The following is a 20,852-nucleotide window of genomic DNA, read 5'->3' as shown; positions in this document are numbered from 1 at the left end:
GCTCAGCTCAGCCCTCGCCACTGGGTGGGTTGGGGCCTGATTGCAGAGGGCGTCCTATCCTGGGGTTCTTATTTCATTAGCATTACAGATTGGGTTCTTGGGAATGACATTCGTTGGTAGTTTGTTTACAGTTGAACCTTGCAGAGTCTTCCTTATTACTTCCTTAATCTAACAATTGGCGAATTCTTGAAATTAAAAAACAACAACAACAACAAAAAAAAACCCCAGCCTTATCCATCTACTTGTGATTAAATACTTAGCCATCAGGAGCTATAATGATCAACAACAGTAATTCCCGAATGCGTTCTTTTCCCAAACAACAGCGACTGGTATATTATGTTGTTTTCTCATGGTTAATTAAAATCCAGCTATCCATATAACTAACATAAACAAAAGAAGCCCATTTTGTGATCTGACCTCATTGCTTTTTAATTTTGCTGCTTTTCTGGCTCATTTTCAAAATTTGCTCTCTGAAGTAGTTTTACCAGTCACGAGGGAAAATCAGTGTCTGTTGACTGTTTTCCTCTGAGGCGCAGCTGAGCATCAAAGATTTTTTTTTTTAATCTTTCTCCTTTTCCTACTGATTTCCCATTTAAGATAGATACCTTTCATTCTGGGAGCAGATCACTTACAGCTGTGGTCAATTCCATTAAGAGCTAAGTAGTAAAACAAGTTCTTGAAAATGTATTGGCCCCATGGAAGGTTTTCCAGCTTCTCCAGTGGAAACCACTGAAGTGATACCAGTGCAGGGACCCCCAGATGGTGAGCGCAGCCTGGAGGGACCACGTCCTGGGCGCCGGCTGGTGGTCCCTACCCTACTGCAGGCAAGGCCGTCACCCTCTCCACCTTGGGTACGAAATGACTGGTTGAGAACTGCTTCCAGAGGCCAAAGATACTTTAGCTGTCTGTCCCACCCCTTACCCCTCCCGGCTTCAGTAGTACCACCAGCCTGGTAACTCCCTGAATGCACTCACGCCACGATTTGACTGTTCACAGACGTCCTCGCGAGCTGTAAGCCCGCCCAGGGGTCTTGTTCTCTCATGGTTCTCTGGAGTGTCACCTCTACACTGGCATGTTCTTCAAGTTCATGGAGCCTTCAAGGGATTGAAGGGTCCCTTAATGATGGGTCCTGCAGAGCCCAGTCTCCCTTTACTGGTCCTTTCTGTCGCCTAGTGGGTGATGCCTCATTATCTTCAGCCTAGGGCTATAGCGTCCTGTGTTTTCAAGCAGCCATTCAGGGCCCTGGCAGCCTTGTGTCTGTCTGCAGGGACCAGCCGTGACAAGTGCCTGTTGTAACCTGCCCGTAGTTTTGCAGGCCTGAATCGACTTTCTTCAGAGCGGTCCTGGGTTCTTTCAGTACTGCTGCAAGTGGAAGGGGGAGCCGACGGGCTCAGGTGCCCACCCATCCTTCCCTCGCTCGCAGCAGCCTGCACCGCTGTCACCTACGTCGTGTGGACGCGGTCTGGCGAGGTGAGGGGCGTGTGTCCTGCATTCCGGGATCGGGGGAGCCGTCAGTGGGGTAGTGCCAGGTGCCACACCCAACTTTGGGAAGAATCCCAGCAGTTCACGTGCTTGCCGCAGGCAAAGTAGGAAACGGGAAAAGAGCAGCAATGCACAGTTGGTTCCACCCCTCAGAAATAACCACTGTGAACCGTGAAAAGCACGTCTATAGAGGTGTATCTGCATGTGAGACTAAATGGGATTTCACTGTTTTGAAACACCCTTTTTTTTTTCAACATGTTAGAAAGATGTTCTCAATATGTTACTTTTCACTGAAATCTCTCATCTTTTAAAATGTTGCTCTGGTTGTGTTTTTCTGTGTCCTTATGTCCCGTTGTCGCTGTATCTCGGAATAGGCCAGGGCCCCCTGCAGACGACAGGTCCACTCCGAGCGCCCGTCCTGCAGGGCCACCTGCCCGCACTGTCTGGGGCGCGCCTGGCCGGGGCTGGTCCGGGCTCGTCTTTCAGGTCACTCTTCCTCCTCCTTCAGGTGTCAGCGGAAGCAGTGGCGGGTAGATCTGCCGGCCACCAGCGTGGTGATCACGTTTCACAACGAAGCCAGGTCGGCCTTGCTGAGGACGGTGGTCAGGTGAGGCCAGCAGCTGCCATCCGTTGCCCACCCGTTGCCGCTTCTGCGGGCAGGGGACGTCCCCCAGCAGGGATGCTGAACAAGGGCCGGGTCCCCAGCGCAGCCGGGCCGGGGCTGTCTTTGGGGGTGCAGACAGGTCACCTGACTGTGCAGCCCCAGAGGGGCCGAGGGATGAGAATTGCACACCCCAGTCGTAGCCTGAAAGGCCTGCAGCTTTATCTTTCTGCCTTTCCTCAGCGTGCTTAAGAAAAGCCCACCCCGCCTGATAAAAGAAATCATTTTGGTGGATGACTACAGCAATGACCGTAAGTAGAGACGGATTTCCTCCCCCCTTCCCGCCAGCATCCCCCTCCGTCTGGCCCTTCTCCTGGGTGCCAGCCTTCCTGGGCTGTGGGTGCTAAGCACGAGTTTCGAGAAAAGGTCGGAAGTAGGGGCCACAGAAAGAGGGTGCCTCTCTGATGCCCCGAGGGGCTCACCAGCCCGAAGGTGATGGAGAATCACCGTCCCTGCCCACCGAGCCCTCCGTTAGTTAACTTGAGGTTCAAAAGCTTTGCTTCTTTTCTTTTCCTAGCGGAAGACGGGGCACTCTTGGGGAAAATTGAGAAAGTGCGGGTTCTCAGAAATGATCGGCGAGAAGGTAAGACTTTTCTCAATTCAGTACCAAGACAGTTGAATTCTGACTTTTCCTGAGCCCAGTAATAATGTGAAGAAGCGTTTCAGCTCCAAGAACAATGAACTGTCTCGTGTTTTGTCTGCCTTCCTCCAATAGAGCCTCTTGGGAGCCTCTCCCAGCAAACCTAGGAAGAATATCGAAAGCTTAACTAATTGAAATTGTTTGTGCACCGGGGCAAGAGTTCAACTTACGCTTTTATTTATGTATTTAGAAAACTGGCTTCTCTCTTTTCTTTCACAACCTAGGAAGTCTTATCAGTCCCTTGAGTACTAGAATTTAGAAGAAAAACAGAGATTTAGCAATGAGAACTTTAATGACTCCACGCTGCAGGCATCTGGTAAAATAACTGGGGTTCCAGTTTGACAGCCTGCCCAAGGTGAACCATCCAAAACAAGGGAAAGAGCACCGGCGTTACGTGCTTATTGGATTTTGCAAATGCCAGCCTCGAAACCTGCTGTCAGTCCTGTCTTTGCTGGAGCTGGGCTGATCGAGTCCACTTTATTGGCAGTGGGTGAGCCTGTTAGGGCGATGTCATCAACACCATATTTTAACCAACTAAGGTCATCAATCCAGATGTTCAAGATGCATAAACAATGGGGTCACCCTTGCCCCTAAGCAAGCTGTTTGCTGGACTTACATCTGCCCCCCAAGCTGAGATTAAACCAGAATCTTGCATTGTATTTGCCCCTAAAGAAACTACATGATAACTTGTTGAATTCAAACCCAAAGTGTCTGCTGGCACAGGGGAAAAAAGAAGATGAGGCGGGAGGAGGGAATAAAAGAAAGAAATTAGCTTTCATGTGGGCATTTTATAACTGACAAACCACGGGCTAGCTTTATCAGAGAGAGCCTTTAACCTGCTTAGAAATCAAAAGCAGTCCTTCTAAATATACACTATGCATTTGCTTTACATTAGGCTGTTCACGTGGGTAAGAACCCACACTGAGGCATTGTTTTGGGAAGGAATGAAGAGGGGCAGCTGCGGGAAGCCAGATTATGGTAGAACTATATGGAACAAGTGAGGAATGTGACAGTCGAGTAGAAAATGCACCCACTCAAATATATGTGTGCTTGTGTGTGTGTATCCCAAACAGTTAAACATATACACAAATGCTCATAGCAATGCTACTAGGTGACAGAGAAAATCAGTTGCATAAAATCATGGCCTTGGGTTCATTTAGTGCTGGGGATTTAATTGTGCCAGCGATTCTTAATCTGGCTATTCATTACAATCACTTGGGGAATTTAAAAGAAGACCATGCCTTGACCCGACCCACAACTGAATAAAGATTTTTGTTTTTCTAGGGGTGGGGCCTGGACATCTGCATTTCAATAATACTGATGTACTTTGAAGGCTGAAAACCTAGTCCTTCTCATTGTGCAGATGGAAATATTAAAGTTGAAAGAGGTTAAGTGTCTTTTTCAAGGTCATCCAGCTATTTAATAATGGTAGCGGAGCCAAAACCGTGTTCATAGGCCAAGTTCTCTATTTGTCCTGTGTGCTTTTTATTCCTCCGTTCCCACTGTCCTGCCTGATTAATTTATTTTTTTCCAGTTTATTGAGATATAATTGACATATAACACTGTGTGAGATGTACAACATAATGATTTGCTAGATGTATATATTGTGAAGTGATCGCCACACTAAGTTTAGTTAACGCCCATCACCTCACACAGTGACAAATATTTTTTCTTGTGATGAGAACTTTTTAAGATCTACTCTCTTAGCAGCTTTTGAATACACTTCTGTGTTTTGGCTATTGTAAATAATGCTGCAGTGAACAGGGGTGTGCAGACATCTCTTCAAGATAGTGGTTTTATTTCCTTGGAATTGCTGGATCATATGGTAGTTTTACTTTTAATTTTTGAAGACCCTCCATACTGTTCTCCACAGTGGCTGCACCAATTTACATTCCCACCAACAGTGCACAAGGGTTCCCCTTTCTCCACATCCTCACCAACACTTGATATCGCTTGTCTTTTTGATGACAGCCATTCTGACAAGTGTGAGGTGATATCTTATTGTAGTTTTGGTTTGAAGCCCCTGATGATTAGTGATGTTGAGCACCTTTTCATGGACCTGTTGTCCATTTATATGTCTTCTTTGGAAAAAAAGTCTTTAAATTCCTCTGCCCATTTTTAAACCGATTATTTTGCTTTTGCTTTTGTTTTTGCTGTTGAGTTGTATGAGTTCTTTATATATTTTGGATATTAATCCCTTATCAGTTATATGATTTGCAAATACTTTCTCCCATTCCATAGGTTGCCTTTTCATATTGTGAATACTTTTTTTTGCTCTGCAGAAGCTTTTTAGTTTGATGTAATCCCGTTTGTTTACTTTTGCTTTTGCTGCCTTTGCTTTGGTGTCAAATTAAAAAAATTATTGCCACCACTGATGTCAAGGAGCTTACCTATATTTTCTTCTAGGAGTTTTATGGTTTCAGGTCTTAACGTCCAAGTCTCTAATCCATTTTGAGTTGATTTTTGTGTGTGTTGTAAGATAGGGGTCCAGTTTCATTTTTTTGCATGTGTCCAGTTTCCCATCACCATTTATTGAAGAGACTATCCTTTCCCCATTGTGTATTCTTGGTTCCTTTGTTGTAAATTAATGGCCATATGTGTGTGTGTTTATTTCTGGGCTCTCCATTTATCCCATTGATCTATGTGCCTGTTTTTATGCCAAGGCCATACTGTTTTGATTACTATAGCTTTATAATGTAGTTTGAAGTGATGTTTTGTGTTTTTTTGGTCTTTTTTTTTTTAGTGTTCCATTTTAATTTTTCTCATAGCTTTTTAGCTATACATTTCTTTTAGTGGTTTCTATGAGGATTACAACATGCATCTTTAACTTATAACAGTCTATTTAGAGTCCATACAACTTTACATTAAATGTAAGAACCTTGCAACAGTTTAATTCCATTTCTGTTCCCTGTCCTGTGTACTGCTGTTGTCATGTGGTTTCCTTCATATGTTGTTATGATGTTTTAAACCCCACAGTGCAGTGTTAAAATGTTTGCTTTAAATAATCAGTTATAAAGAAATTCAAATGTATAAATGGACTCTAAAATTTATCCTCGTATTTTTCGTTTCTAGTATCTTCATTTTTTTCCACAGCTTCAGGTTTCCATCTAGTGTCATTTCCCTTCAGCCCAGAGAACCTTTAGAACTTTATTTTTTCTTGTAGGCAATAAAATCTCTCAATTTCTGTTACCTGAAAAATCTTTCTTTCTCCTTTATTGCTGAAGAGTATTTTCTCTGAATAGAATTCTGAGTTGACCATTAGTTTTTCTTTCAGCACTCTGAAAATGTCATTCCAGTGTCTTCTGGCCTCTGTTTTTCTGTTTAGAATGTAGCTGTCAGCTTATTGTTGATTCCTTGTATGTTATGGGTTGTTTCCTCTCGCTGATTTCCAGATTGTCTCTTTATCTTTGGTTTTTAGCAGTTTGACTGTGACTTGCCTAGATTTGATTTGCTTTTTATTTATCCTCCTCCAGGTTTGCTGATCCCTTTGAATATGTAAGTTGAAGTTTTCACCAAATTTGGGAAATTTTTGGCCTTTTATTTCTTCATATATTTTTTTATGCCTCATTCTTGGACTCTAGGCGCACCTATGATACACCACTTGATATTGTCCATAGGTTACTCAGGCTTTTTTTCTCTTTCAGTATTTTTTCTCTGTTCACCAGATAGATCAATCTCTATTGATCCATCTTCAAGTTCACTGGTCCTTCTGACATCTCTAATCTGCTGTTACGCGCAGTCAGTGAATTCTTTCATTTCAGAAAATTGCAGTTTTCAGTTTTGGAATATCCATTTCATTCTTGTGGTTTTCATTTCTCTGCTGAGAATTGCCCATGTTTGCTCATTCCAATGATCATTTCCTTGGAGTTCTTGGGTGTAGTTATCATAATAGCTGCTTTAAAATCCTCATCTGTTAATTTCAACATCTGAGTCATCTCAGAGTGGGTTTCTATTGACTTTTTTTCTCTTGGATATGGATCACATTTTTCTCTTCTCTTGTCTACTAATTTTTTTAATTTTATATTGGATATTATGAATGGTATGTTGCAGAGACACTGGATTCCGTTATCTTTCTCTAGGGTGTTGATCTTTCTTATACTGGGCAATTAAATTACTAGCTCATGACTTTGAACTTGTGTAGGCTTGTCTTTGTACTTTGCTAGCATAAGTGTATCTTGGATGAATCCCTTATTCCTGAGACATAGTCTGTATTCCTAAATGTGTTCCCTCTGGAGTTTCTGTAGAAATGAGGTGTTTGCCAAGTCCTTCTAGGCACAACTCAATTGCCAAAAATTGTGTCCCTGATTCCAGCTGAAATCTTAGTTCTTTCTGTCTTCTAATTGTTTCTCTTCATGGACTCCTTGGGGTCTCCCCTGTGCCTGCAGGTTCAGGCGTCCACCAAGGATTTAAGGGCAGTTATCACCAGATTTGGGACTTAGCTCCTTCCCAGGATCTCCTCCTTCTGTTTCCAGCCACTCTCCAACCCCAAACTCTACCCTCTGACACCTCAAGCCAAAAAAGGCTGCACTGCAGTGGATTGGAGAGTAACATCGGGGGCAAATACCATGTTTACAGGGATTTCACTCTGTGTGATTTTCTTCTTTTAAGGGTTGAATGCCCTCTAGTTTCTGCCTGCCCTTGGCTACTCTAGCCCTTTCCTATAGTTGCATTTTCTATTTTGCTCAGTTTATACTTGTTCTCTGAGAGAGGGTTTGCCTATTACAAGCTGCTCCATAATACCAGAACTAGAAATCATTGGCCTTTTTCCTACTCTAGCATGCAGCTCTTTAAGAATCATGGAAAATCCTTTCTGACCACTGTGCTGCATAAAGAACTCACACCACTGACCTTTCCGGTTGTGAATAATCTCACATCTCCATGGATAGATAAAGCCCAGCGTACATAGCGGAAGCCACTTATGACCACACCATCTAGTGATGAATATTACTATGTGTGATAATAAAAAACGATATTACTAACAAATCACAGCTATATAAATTGTGTAATTTGACCAACAGTGTAACTAATTTTGTGTAAAAGCCAAACAACTGGGCTTTATCATTTATGTAAATTTGGCTCGTGATGAGTCTTAGAACACACAGATATTCACAACACTGTTATCATTAAATTATCACCATTAAATTTGGCCCCATTAGCACTTGAAGTGTCTGGGTGACACGTGCCTTAGCCCAGTTAATTAGAAAACTCTGTTGCTGTGTCAAAGGAGATTAGTTTTAGAAGTTCCACATCTCAATGGCTTGATAAAGGAGACTTCAGTTATGTAAAAGCCTTCCTCATAAGGCACTAGTTCCAAGTTGTTTTCTCAGTCACCCAATTAACTTAAAAAAAAAGGTCCTGACAGAACTCTTACCTGGGTAACCGCAAGGCGGTATTGATCCCTCCACGCGTGTTGGTGATAAACTCCGTGCCCAGCAAGAGGACTGCGTGGGGAGGTGTCAGTGTCGGTGCAGGTGCTGGGGGTACAGTTCTTGTTTCTTTTTTCTCGCGTTCCCTGGGCGTTCTCCCCTGACGTGTTTTTGGACTCACTCCACAGGCCTGATGCGCTCGCGGGTGCGGGGGGCCGACGCGGCCCAGGCCAAGGTCCTGACGTTCCTGGACAGCCACTGCGAGTGCAACGACCACTGGCTGGAGCCCCTCCTGGAGAGGGTGGCCGAGGTGAGGGTGCGGGCCGGGGGAAGGGCCTCTGCGACACTGTCCTACGAGGATTTTATCCACCGCAGGAATCTATCAATAGGGGAAATTCATTTGTCAGGTAGGAGGCCAGGGTCAGCAGAGGCTAAGACCGCCCTTCCCCTGAGGGGGGTCTTCCTTCCCTGCCTGAAGCTTTGCAGTGACTCTCTGAGCTCAGAGGGGGCAGAGAGCTGAGGACAGAGGCCGCAGGGTCCCCGGCCCGGCCGTGCTGCCCTGAGACCCAGGCTGCAGCTCGTGGGGAGGGGCGCAGTCCCAACCACACAGGGACGCGTGAGGCTGTCAGTTGACCCGGGATCGTGCACCTTCGCCTTCTAGAAACATCACTAGTATTACCTTTGGCCTCTTGTGATATCTCTCTCACCTTCAGCTTGTTTTATTGACTTTCTTTCCTCCCTGCTAAGAAAGCACTTCCTTGAGACAGTAAAGTAGATGTAATGAAAGTACTAGAAAAATAGTAAAGTCATTCTTTTTGCACCATAGCAGGGATCGCGGATGGGCAGCGAGTCCTGAGACATGAAATAAGACAAACTACTAGTGCTGTGACCCTCATGTTCACTGCCGTTAACTGAGCGCTAACTACGTGTTGGATGCTTTACACGTTACCTTAATCCAGGGTTTCACCCCCATTTGACAGTTGAGGGCACTGGGGTTCAGGGAACTTTAATCACTTAACCAAAACTCATACAGGGGGCAGAGCCCAGGCTGCAAAGCGGGTTTCACTGAGTCCCTCCCTGAGTCCTCTCACACACACACGCATGCCCATCCTGGGGGCCCCGTCCCCGGCTGCTCACTCCACCAGGCTGTGTGTCCCAGGGACGCAGAGGCAAAATGAAAGCTGCACACGATACCCGGGCACATGGAGGCCGTGTGCTTCGTGGTCAGACTGTCAGGGTTATTTAAACAGCCCCCCACCTCCTGAAGAAAGAATGGGAAGAGTTGAGAATGGTCATTCTCCCTCACTCTAGTCCTATCAAAAGAAATCAAAATAAAGGGAGTGGACTTGGACGTGGGGCAGCTTACGATCTGTGGCGCCGTCCCCGGGCTGAGCCAGGCATGGAGGACGTCACCCTTTGCACTTGGGGCTCCACACTGTATACCTGGTGGTGGTGGAACTTCCCGCTATTCTCTGAGCGTGGTCCTCTGACGTGTTATGTGCTTAGTTCTGCTTGCCCTGTTACTAATTTGTTTTTCGAAGTCTTTCTCTGGCTGATTCAGGTTCTTGCCATGGCTCAGGGAAGCATCACCCTTGTGTTCCCTGTCGGCGTGGGGCAGAGTTCCTCCCCAGCACCAACTAGCCCGGTTTAAAGAGGGCAGGAGAGTTCAAAGACCTTGTGTTCCCAAACTCTAACCAGAGCAGTGACAGTGTGGCATAAAGAGAGGCCTCAGCCTAAGGGAATGTTTTGTGTTGGGTGGGATCGCGGGTAAGACAGACTCGGGCTCCGGGTTCTCTAGTCAGTTCGGTCACCGTCCGCTGTGATGAGGTTGCAACCTCTACGCCACACTCGGCTCCCAGGCCCGTGGACGCATCTGTGTGGGCGTCTCAGCCGTGAGTCCTTGCCTGAGGTTTCCTGCAGCTCGCAGATTACCGATGTTTAAGTACAGCGGAGCTTAGATCCTGTTAGAATGAAAGTTACTCCACGGTTGAGGTTTGACATTTGGGAAAACACTAAATAAAACACTGTAGTCTCACGCTGGTGCGCTCTGAGAACTCCTTCTTTGGAATTAATAAAAATTGACATTTGCTCCTGGCTGTTAGGGGAAAAAAAAAAACAACTCAGGAGCGGTCCCGGGAGAGGCTTGCCCTCAGCCAGTGAACACCCGTGGGGCAGCCCCGTGCACCCGGGCGCCTCCGGGGGGACAGCGTCCCCTGCGCCCCAGATACCCAGCGCAGCGCAGGGCTGCAGGTGCCCAGCCGGGCGCCCCAGGGCGTGGGGTGGCGGGGGACCGGCGCGGCAGTCTCCCCGTGAGCGCTGACACTCAGTCCCCCGCCTGTGCGGGTCCCGGCTGCCTCTGACACCTGCTGTTGCCTTCGTGCGTTACAGGACAGGACCCGCGTCGTGTCCCCCATCATCGACGTCATCAACATGGACAACTTTCAGTACGTGGGCGCGTCTGCGGACCTAAAAGGCGGTAGGTGCTGCGTGGGGCCCAGCCTGTCCGCGCGGGGCCCGGGGACGGCGACGGTGCCTGCACGCGGCCGAGCGGGGCCGCGGCCAAGGGCGCCCCTGCGTTCAGCTGGCGGGGCTCACCAGGGGACAGAAGCGGCCTCGCCTCCCCTGGACGGTAGGCGTGGTTCACGTCCCTGGCACCGGCTTGGCGTACAGAGCCGGCCCCGTGGGAGCCGGTGTGGAGGCGCCAGGCCGACGGGGGTCCGCCCTCTTCACCCTCCCCCTCGCCGCCGCGTCCGTCTCCTGCTGGAAGCCCATCCGCCCCGCTCACCCGTGACTCCTGGGCCCCGAGGCCTGCGGAGCGCAGCCCTCCCGCCGCCTGGCTGTCAGCCTCTCCTGCCCACTGGCCGCCCATGTCCCACCGTGGTGGAGCCTTTCTGGGGAACCTTTATCTGAATGACCCCGCCGGTTTCCTGGGGTCCTCGCGGCTCAAGTGTGACCCCTCGAACCCTCCCTCCGCGGGCTCCCACAGTGATTTGTCTGATACTCTCTTGACCTTCTTAAAAATTCATAGTGAAGGCCCCAGAGAGCTTTGTTCACATAGGCCGTACCGATCAGCGTTTGCTGTGTTAGAAGGTAAGGCTGAGAAACGGTGAGAACACCAGGCGATGCAGCCACGTGGGCGCTGCCCGTCCTGCAGCTTCCGGAACACTCCCTGCACTTTGGAAAAATGAGATTGAAAGGGGCCTGTAGGGCCTTAGCATAAATCTGAAAGCAGTTTTAACGTCACACACACCCTGAAAGGGCCTGAGGACCCCCAGGGGCTCCTGGACCCCACCTGGGGAAACTGTTCTCGTGAGGAGCTTCACGAAGCTGATGGGTGCACGGGAGTGACGCTAGCCCCACCTGAGGAGCGGGCTCCTATTGTCCCTGTGTCCCCAGGACCGTGTGTGCACGGGGGTGACCTGTGTCCCCGGGACTGTGTGTACATGGGGTGACCTGTGTCCCCGGGACTTTGTGTACATGGGGGTGACCTGTAGCCCCAGGACTTTGTGTACATGGGGGTGACCTGTGTCCCCGGGACTTTGTGTACATGGGGTGACCTGTGTCCCCGGGACTTTGTGTACATGGGGGTGACCTGTGTCCCCGGGACTTTGTGTACATGGGGGTGACCTGTGTCCCCGGGACTTTGTGTACATAGGGGTGACCTGTGTCCCGGGGACTGTGTGTACATGGGGGTGACCCGTGTCCCAGGAACTATGTGTGTATGGGGGTGACCTGTGGCCCCAGGGCTCCCACACAGCCCAGTAAATGCTTCATGCTCTGAATCTCAGCTGGCCGGCAGCCTTGCCTCTCAGACCTCGGCTGAGAGCCAAGAATTCAGCAAAGCCTGCTGTAGAAAGAAATATAAAAGAGATGTCAGAGCCTTTGCTTTCTGTGTGTAATTTATTCACTATTGATTTTTCACACCTGAGATGAGTGAACTCTTTTTCCAGCATCCTAGTATCCCTGTTTCTTTCTGTAAAATGAGGGGCTTTTTTTCCCATCTCCAACATTTTGAGCTGATTAGGAGACGGACTGTTCCAGACAGACACACAGACTGAGGGTCAACAGACATCAAAAAAAAGACAGTAGAACCGTAACCTTGGACGGAACCTCCGAAAGCAGAACGCTGGGACCAGCCAGGGAGGCCTGGGCTCTGGTGCCTCTTTCAGGCCGTGTCGCCACGGGAGCTGCTTTCCCTCCGCCCCCCGGCGTCTCTGGGAAACAGGTTGATAATAGTGCAGCCGCACAGGGCGGCCGGAAGAGGGCAGTGCTGTGACCAGGCAGCTCCCCAGGGGCCTCTGGCCGGCTGTCATGCTGGGAGGACGCACTTAGGTTGGGAAACAAGAGTCAGGAGAGTCTTAGAAGATGGTGAGCACGCTGGGGCTGTAAGGAGTTGGGAGCCTTGGCTGTCAAGAAAGCGTTAGTGTCCACAGTGTGTCTCCCCCACCGCCCCGAGCATCTGCAGGAGCTGAGATGTGACGGCTCTCCTTCTCCCGTGGCAGCCGCTTACGGCGGAGCTGGTGCAGACGGTGAGGCGCCCTGCGTGGGAGCGGCCTCCCGCTGCCCCAGGGCCAGGCCGGGTTCACTCGAAGAGCATTTTACCAAAACCCCTTTTAGGGAAAAAAAAAAATCAAGCATGATGTTTTTAGCAGATTTTTAAAAATGTAATATCGCTTGGCTCTTCGGACCAGATTGATACACGAAATAATAATGAACGTTCCCCCCAGAATGCAGGTAATGTTACATCAGCTGGCCAGTCGAGGCCTTTGTGTTCCGTCAGCAGTGCAGCCGGGACGTCTGCTTTTCCCTGGCTGGCGGTGCTTGTGTGCGCAGCAGGCCGTGTCTGCGGAGAGCCGGGCTCCTCAGACAATCAGTCTGTGTCTGTTTCCTCTCCGTGCATTACTGTTATCTGGCCCTCCAGCCCCTCGCTCCCATTTGCCAGCCCGCTGCGCTCTACAGGGACAGCTGGGGCACCTTTCTGTCCTCTGATGGAGCCATAATGTGTGCCACGCCGGCCCAGGAGCCCCCGAGCCCCTGTGCCATCCTACCCTGTTCAGGCTGCAGGCACCGGGGCTGTCAGGGCAGATAAATGCTGGATTCGGAACACACAGACGGAAAGTCTGAACTTAGGCATTGCACCAGCCCTGCGGACAGAAAGCCTGATGGCAGAGGGCTAAGGGATGGATGGCCCTGGAGCAGTGAGGCTTGGCTGTCAGACCCTGGGCCACGCGGCCCATGCTCTGGAGAGCGTCCGCAGGTGGGGTGTGCCGGGTACCTCCTGAGTAAGGACAAGACCCGACAGCTGTGGACCAGGGGCCTGCAAAAGCCAGAAACCATGTCCAGGGGCCAGGCCCGGGCTCTGCCACCCTGCACGGCCTGTGGATTCTAGAAGTGACCTGGGGCCGGTGCCATGTTATCAGAAATGAAGCTCGCTTGCCCCTTCGCTGCTTCTGTCAGCTCGTTTCCACTTACTCTTGCCCACACTCTTGCCCCTCCCTGCCGTCCTTTCCCTGGGACCATGTTGGGAGCACCTGGCAGATTTTTTCTTAAATCCATCCTTCTTCTTTCCCGCCTCCTTACAGCCCTTGGATATGCCCTCACAGACTCCAGTTCTCTTATTTCAGATTTATTCTTTTGCATTTTGGTTTTAGAAAAGCCTGACCCACATCTTCTGTTTTGGGTAAGCTTCTTGGGGAAAGAAGATTTCAATGTGCATCCCCCCCGCTGGTCTCCCTGACCCTCCCAGTCACTCTCTCTTCCCTCTGCGTCGTTTTGGTTTGTTTGTTTGTTTTTCCTTTGTTTGGGTTACAGTGAGTCCATTCCAAATACCAAATATTTTTAAGCTGTGAGGGACCGGTGCTGGGAGCAGACAGCCTGTTCTCACAGCATCCTGTGTTTCTTCTCTCTTCTGTGACCAGCAGGCTTTGACTGGAACTTGGTGTTCAAATGGGATTACATGACACCTGAGCAGAGACGGTCCCGGCAGGGGAACCCGGTCGCCCCCATAAAGTAAGTGCCAGGCAGGCGTCCTTCGGGTGTCCTTCTCTGGGGTGGAAGATGAGACAGCAGGCCCCATGTTCCCTGGGAACCTAGTTGAGCTCTCACCTTCCAGCCACACCCCCATTTCCCCTCGTCCTAGCTCAGGGGAGAGTCTCTGCCTCCAGATTATAGGGTAAAGTATTTCGAGATTTTTTTTCTGTGTACGTGTATCAAATCTGCCAGTTCCACGTCCTTCGTGTCTTGGTGGCGTAGAGCGTTTTCCCGCACAGGGTGGGGTCTGGGGCTGCCCTTGGGGACTGGGGAGGCGGTGGGCAGCGAGTGGGAGCCTCCTGCCCGCTCCCGGTGGGCTCTGCCGCCTCGCTGGGCTCCGCCCTCCTTTCCCCAGAGGAAGCACTTGCATCACTACCAGCTGGCTTTGAGCCGCGCCGGGTGGGGTGAGGGCGCCTCCCCAGGGACGCGTGGTTACGGCAGAGCCCTGCGGACGCCGGCGCCATCTGCACTGCGGCAATTGTCCCCCGTCAGCAGTGAGCTCCAGCCGTGCGGCCCGGGGCCCTGACTTCTCACAGCGACTCCGCAGGCACGGGGCTGGGGTCCTGTCGCTGGCCTGTCCCCAGGCTGATGGGGACGCGAGAAGATGACGGTCCCGTCCAGCAGAGGAGGCAGCTGCCCCGGGATGAGGATGAAGACACGGGTAGCTGGCATCATCGAGCGTTCCCTACGTGCGCTGGGCGCGTTAGCCCCTCACCGTCTGTAATCCTCCAAGGAGACCGCGGCACAGAGAAGCCGAGCACCGGCCTAGGGCGCTGTCAGCGAGCGTCCCAGCCCCAGCGGCTGCTCTCTCGTAGGGACGCTCCGCGCAGCCCCTCGCACTTGGGAACATCTGAGCAGGGCGAGTGGCGGGCACGTGAAGACAGCAGGGGTCAAGCAGAGAGGGGCACCCAGAGCTCTGAGCCAAAGACCATGGCTGTGCTATTGTTTTTAAGGTCGGCCTGTAGGCTTGACCTTGGCATTAGAATGCGGGCCATCTTACCTTGACCTTCGATCTCTCCCTCTCTTCCCTTCTACCCTCTCTGCCTCTTTAGAACCCCTATGATTGCTGGAGGGCTGTTCGTGATGGATAAGTTCTATTTTGAAGAACTGGGGAAATATGACATGATGATGGATGTGTGGGGAGGAGAAAACCTGGGTACGTATGAGCCTTGTGTCTTCGGACACCAAACCGTTTCCAATTCTGCTGGAACCGTGGTCTTTTCCTGCCCACCAAGAGTGGTAGAAATGAAAAGTGGAAGCTTTGGAAAGACTGTTAAGCAAGAGTTTGTGGTATGCAGGGTGCCAGTTGGAAAGGGTTTGTAAAGACATTAAAGTGACCGTTTACTGAACATAATTAGTCCCCCATAAGGTATAAATAGCACCCTTTTTATTCTTAAAAGTGTCTTGGGTTGGGCATTATGCTAGATACATATTAAGTCTTTGAAGGAAAATGCACACTTTTTAATGTCATCTGAATCCAAGGTCTGGAAAGCAAGCTGACAAAAATGGGGGGAGTATTTCAGGTTCTAGGATTCATTTTTAGCCACATAGGGTGGAAAGTGTGCCCTGGCGAAGCCTGTCGGACTGGCTGAATTGTAGTCATGGGAATCAGATGGGGTGGAGAGGCCGTGGCACTTCGTCCCTTCTTGACTACTTTGTGAATGGTTCTAATTTGTTTTCGTGTTGTTTTGTTTTGTTTTGTTTTTTGTAATCATACAAATCATTTTACCTATGTTTAGGGACATTGAAATTTTATAGACTTTGGTCTTTATTGGTAGCTGCGTTGTATTTACTCCATAAAGATAAAAAGACTCTTTAATTTATTTGTTTGTTTAGGGGTTTTTGTTTGTTTCACTTGAAGCTTTTGAGCTGAGTCTCGTTGGCTATTGGATGCTATTAAATTCTCCCCTGGGTAGACGTACCCTGGGAGGAGGGGAGGGGGGCGAGGGAAGGAGGTAAAAAGGATGCCACTGTCACTTTTAGTAGTTTTTACTTGTAACAGAGACTTTGATTTTTTTTTTTTTCTTTTAAGTTTAAGAGACTAGACAAGCCCATTATTTTTCTCTCATTTTATGACATTAATGTTAGTGGTAACATCTCATCTGTGGAGAGAGGTTGTTGCCTTGGTTGATTCTGAAAGCTTCTTTAGACTCAGTAACTACACCAGGACAAAGGATCAGAGTTAGATGCCTTTTGGTTTTTTTAACAGTACACTGACAGTTAGGCAGGGCTTGATTGAAGGCTTAGGAGCACGTAAGGCTTCAGAAGGATTGTTAACCTTCTGAAGGGAATTCTGAGTCACCCTTGCCCCGCAGACATCGCTGGAGAAGCCCAGCCAGCCAGGACCACCACTCGGGGTGGGGGGGGACCGAAGCGCGGTGGTGTTTGCAGCAGTGTGTGCCATTAGGCTTCCGTGGTTGGAGGGCAGGTGGCCTTTTGTGTCAGGGTGTAGAGAGAGCATTGATTTAAATATCAAAGGAGACCTTGCACCCAGAGACCAGCGGGAGGGGAAATAATCTTTTCTGTTGCCTAGTTTATTGTTGGTTTGGTTTGTATGTTTACGTAGCTGTGCCCTGTGCGAGGTTCCCTGGAAGGGCTCAAGGGGCTCAGGCAGGGTGACACACGGTGGGCGGGGAGGAAGGGCTGGGGCCACCCGGCCTGAGCATCCTGGCACCTCCTCCCGTGACAGGCTCTGACGCGGCCACTCCGGAGGGTCTTCTGTCATCAGGGTTAAACAGGCACAAGGGTTTCAGCAGGAAGAGTCCGTGATGTGAGTCTTTCTCTCTTCTTGGTACTGCTCAGACTTGATGTTCTGGGTGCTGCATGCACACCCCCAGCAGCTGTCCAGCCTGAGGGCTTGTGTGGGCCCGAGGTAGGAGAGGCAGGGGACAGGGAAGTCCGAGTCAGATCCAAACACCCCCTCCAGGCGTGCCCCACCAAACCCACTAGTGCTCCCAGACTTCCTGACCAACAGTGTAAGTCTAATTGAAGCAATTAAAAAGGACAAAGAGCCCTGGTGGTCCAGCGGTTAGGACTCGGCGCTTTCACTGCCTTGGCCCCGGGTTCAATCCCTGGTCGGGGAACTAAGAGCCCGCAAGGTGCGCAGCGCGGCCAGAAAATAAAATACATAAATAAATAAATAAAAATTTTAAAAGGACGAAGAACCCGATCCCTGGCCCTTGTGAGATGCGGGGGGTTAGGCTACTTGGGAACATTATTTGTCCTTTTCAGCACGTCCCTGCAGCGTTAGGAAGGATGCTGACTGCCCCCATTGCATCATCTCATTTCATGCTTTCTGGAAGGACTGAGGTCTCAGAGCTGGTTGTTAGCAGAGCCAAATGCAAACACAAACGGCCTAATTAAAAAGCCACCAAGCTGGGGACTTCCCTGGTGGTCCAGTGGGTAAGACTCCCCGCTCCCAATGCAGGGAGCCCGGGTTTGATCCCTGGTCAGGGAACTAGATCCCGCATGCATGCCACAACTAAGAAGCCTGCATGCTGCAACTAAGAAGTCTGCATGCCGCAACTGAAGATCCCACATGCCGCAACTAAGACCCAGCGCAGCCAAAATAAATAAATATTTAAAAAATAATACATTAAAAAAAAAAAAAGAAAGCCACCAAGTTGTCCTGAGTAATCATCCCCATGTTGTAGGGCTCAGTGAAATCAGTTGAATATAACCGTAGTTGTCCTTGGCCTTAAAACTCTTCCACCAAGTCTCTGAATGGCTCCCTACTGGTTTAATTGGCTCCCCATACAGAAGCCAGGGGGCCTTCGTGGGCCCCGATTCTGAATTTTCCAGGTAGGCCACTGTATCTTTGAATCTTATTTCCTTAGATACAGAGAGCCTCCTAGTCAAGTTCTGTTCGACACTCTGCTTAGCCTTGGTGCTTAGGACCACGCGTTTTCAATACGACAAGGGAAATGGCCATTGAAGTCCCAGAACTGCTGCATGTCTTACCCATTCCTAGTGGGGGAGGTGTTCCTGGCTTTAGCTCACCAGATGCAAGTAGAAGTTCATGCTGTTCAGCGCCTGGGTGGGTGTCACGTGGCTTCTGCCGCAGCCCGGCGCCTGCTGCCACACGAGGCCTCGTGGTCCACACGAATCGCGCCTGATTCCGCTCCGTCTACACTCGCTGCCGTGACTGCTGATTCTGCCGTTCTGTCTCACTCCCCAGCACGTTGTCAGGGAGGCAGGGTGGTGTAGAGGGAAGGCCCTTCCATACCAACCTCGTGAAGTCTTTCAGAAAAAAAAGACATCTAACCCTCCAGAATATTCTATCTTGACTTTCCTATTTAACCTGTTTCTCGCCTTCAGTCGGGCCTCTGGCTCAGGCTGCAGCGGCTCGGAATGGCTGGCAATCAGGACAGGAGCCTGGTTGGGTGCCTGCCTGTGTAGGCTTCTCCCGAGCGTGGATGCTCTGGGCCGCATGTGTATGCATGTCGTCGTGACCAGCGCCTGCTCTGCGCGTGTCCCGACTCGGCGGGTAGAATCTGTGTTGACTCAGGTGAAGAGCAGCCTTTGCCAGCCTGCTGGTTACCGGCTGGTGAGAGCCGGGGTGGCTGTGAGGTCTGGCAGTCCCTCGAGTACCCTTGGTCGCTGGACTTGGCCGGCTGGCTGGACGCCTGCTGGTGCGCAGGGATGACGTAAGTTTTGCAGTTTAAGGGAAGAGGTGGATTTTGTCCTGGATGGAGAAAGCCCAGGTGCGTCCTGGTGCTCGGGGCCCTTAAAATAAGTTTTAGAGGAAGATGGCGTATATGATTGCCTGTTACATCGACCTTAGGGCTGATTGTGGGCATTTCATGCCTTTTGACGCGTGGCCATTCGTGCACTGTCCGTTGCCTTTTCTGACTCAGTGCTGATCCCTAGAAGACACATGTAATGCTCCATGATGGAGAACCGGCCAGAGAGGAGTTCCGGGCCATGTCTCGTGCACGGTGTCTGTGACATTACAGGGACGCGTGGTCTGATGCCAGGAGTCTTTCTGTTCTCAGCAGACCAGGGAATCACTCTTGTCTCAGGGCTTCTAGTCCGAATTTGAAAAATGTTTCCGTAGGCTCACTCTTACTTCTTTTTCAATTTCAAATAGAATTCTTTCATGAAAACATGGGATTTGGTGACACAGATAGAGCTGGCATCTGTAATTCTGATCAGTGCTAAAGTCTAAGGGAGTACATGTCCCAGTGTGGGTAGTTTGTTTGGCATGAATTATTTCTTTTTGTCTACACTACTTTACGTTGTCTATAAAGCGACACTGTGCTGTGCAGACACCCTCTTAGTGAACTGAAGTAGGATCTTTCATTCAGTCTTTTTTTTCCCCTCCACCTTTATCGAGGTTTCAGTGACAACTTAAAATCGTACATACTTCCGGTGTACAGCTGGATGGTTTGACGTGCCTAGGCACACCCCACCCCACACCCCTCGCACATACTTTCTTGACTGTGCCCTGGAGCCTGGAGACGTGGTGTCAGAGGCCCCCACGGGGGGCGTTCAGGAGCCTCTGGAGAGGGAGTGCCCCCGGGTGTCATCGCCTCAGGCCACGGGGGTGGGGTGGGCGTCCGCACCCCCTGGGGGTGGCCCAGGCTCTCGGTCACCCCGTGTCGTTCACCACCTCAGAGATCTCGTTCCGCGTGTGGCAGTGCGGCGGCAGCCTGGAGATCATCCCCTGCAGCCGCGTGGGACACGTGTTCCGGAAGCAGCACCCCTACACCTTCCCCGGCGGCAGTGGCACCGTCTTTGCCCGGTAAGTGGCCGAGAGGCCGAGCAGGGCCCAGAGCACCGCTGACCGGCCCCGCACACAGGGCTGACCATGGGCTGTGTGGAAACGTGTCCTCCGAGGGGCCGCCGCTCGGCAGTGACAAGGGCAGCTGTGGGGACTGAGGACAGTGGCGTTCTGCCGAGTGACAGATGCTGGTCTCAGCAGGTTCCATGGGGCACGAGGTCACGTGCAGGACAGCCTCAGAGACACACAGCTGTCCTGATGGAGAGCAAACAGGGGTGGCCGGGGGTCAGGGTGGGGCAGCAGGACGGGGTAGGGCCAGCGGGACTGGTCACCGAACCATGTGCCGAAAACGTGTTACGGGGAGATAGGAAGGAGGAGCGCTTGGACTTTTTAAATTACATATTATCATTCAAGGTGCAATATATGAACAACGTAAAAGGCAAGCCACACAAATTCAAGCCCAAGACTCATTGTGCTATAGAGGCAGATAATACACAATAGATAATAGGTCGATTTTTGCAAACATGAAGACACCAAATGAAGAGTTTTCTGAAGAAAAACAGCGAATTACCAGTGCGGGGGGCGAAGTTTTTTCCTCACGAGTTCTTTCAGATGCGAAAGACAGAACCGTGCACAGGCCAGCCAGCCTGACCCAGGGAGACGGGAGCATTCAGCTGAAAAGATGGCTTCAGACTCCGAGAGGTGCTGTGAACTAGGCAGCATGTGGTCACGCGGTCAACATGCTGGGGCAGGAGGACAGGTTCGCAGGGTGGGCGGGCGCTTGTCCCAGAGCCAAAGGAGCCCGTGGGGAGCAGGTCCTCAGCGCCAAGGTGAACCTGCAGAACAGAAGGCTGACCGGTATAGCTGGAGCCCAGACAACGAGGGGACAGTAGGCACCGCGGGAGACTAGACCAGCCGGGTCCGCACCCTGTGCGTTGAGGGAAACTGGGC

General features: G+C 50.5%; 1 protein-coding gene across 2 annotated transcripts in view; it reads left to right on the top strand.

Annotated features, from left to right (window-relative positions):
- The window catches only part of GALNT2 (polypeptide N-acetylgalactosaminyltransferase 2), a 179,046-nt gene that overhangs the window by 140,740 nt on the left and 17,454 nt on the right, over positions 1-20,852 (top strand). The window contains exons 4-11 of one of the 2 annotated variants that reach the window (XM_082339697.1): positions 1,991-2,089; positions 2,327-2,394; positions 2,661-2,726; positions 8,338-8,459; positions 10,538-10,625; positions 14,071-14,158; positions 15,232-15,335; positions 19,796-19,922. In XM_082339697.1, coding sequence (XP_082195823.1) covers positions 1,991-2,089; positions 2,327-2,394; positions 2,661-2,726; positions 8,338-8,459; positions 10,538-10,625; positions 14,071-14,158; positions 15,232-15,335; positions 19,796-19,922 — 762 coding nt within the window. Of the gene's footprint in view, positions 1-1,990; positions 2,090-2,326; positions 2,395-2,660; positions 2,727-8,337; positions 8,460-10,537; positions 10,626-14,067; positions 14,159-15,231; positions 15,336-19,795; positions 19,923-20,852 lie in introns of both variants that reach the window. The other variant, XM_082339696.1, reaches the window with a different exon arrangement.

The sequence above is a fragment of the Balaenoptera borealis genome (assembly GCF_965194805.1).
Source record: "Balaenoptera borealis genome assembly, chromosome: 10".
Taxonomy (NCBI): domain Eukaryota; kingdom Metazoa; phylum Chordata; class Mammalia; order Artiodactyla; family Balaenopteridae; genus Balaenoptera; species Balaenoptera borealis.
The sequence above is the reverse complement of the archived record's forward strand: the minus strand, read 5'-3'. Positions and strand labels throughout refer to the sequence as shown.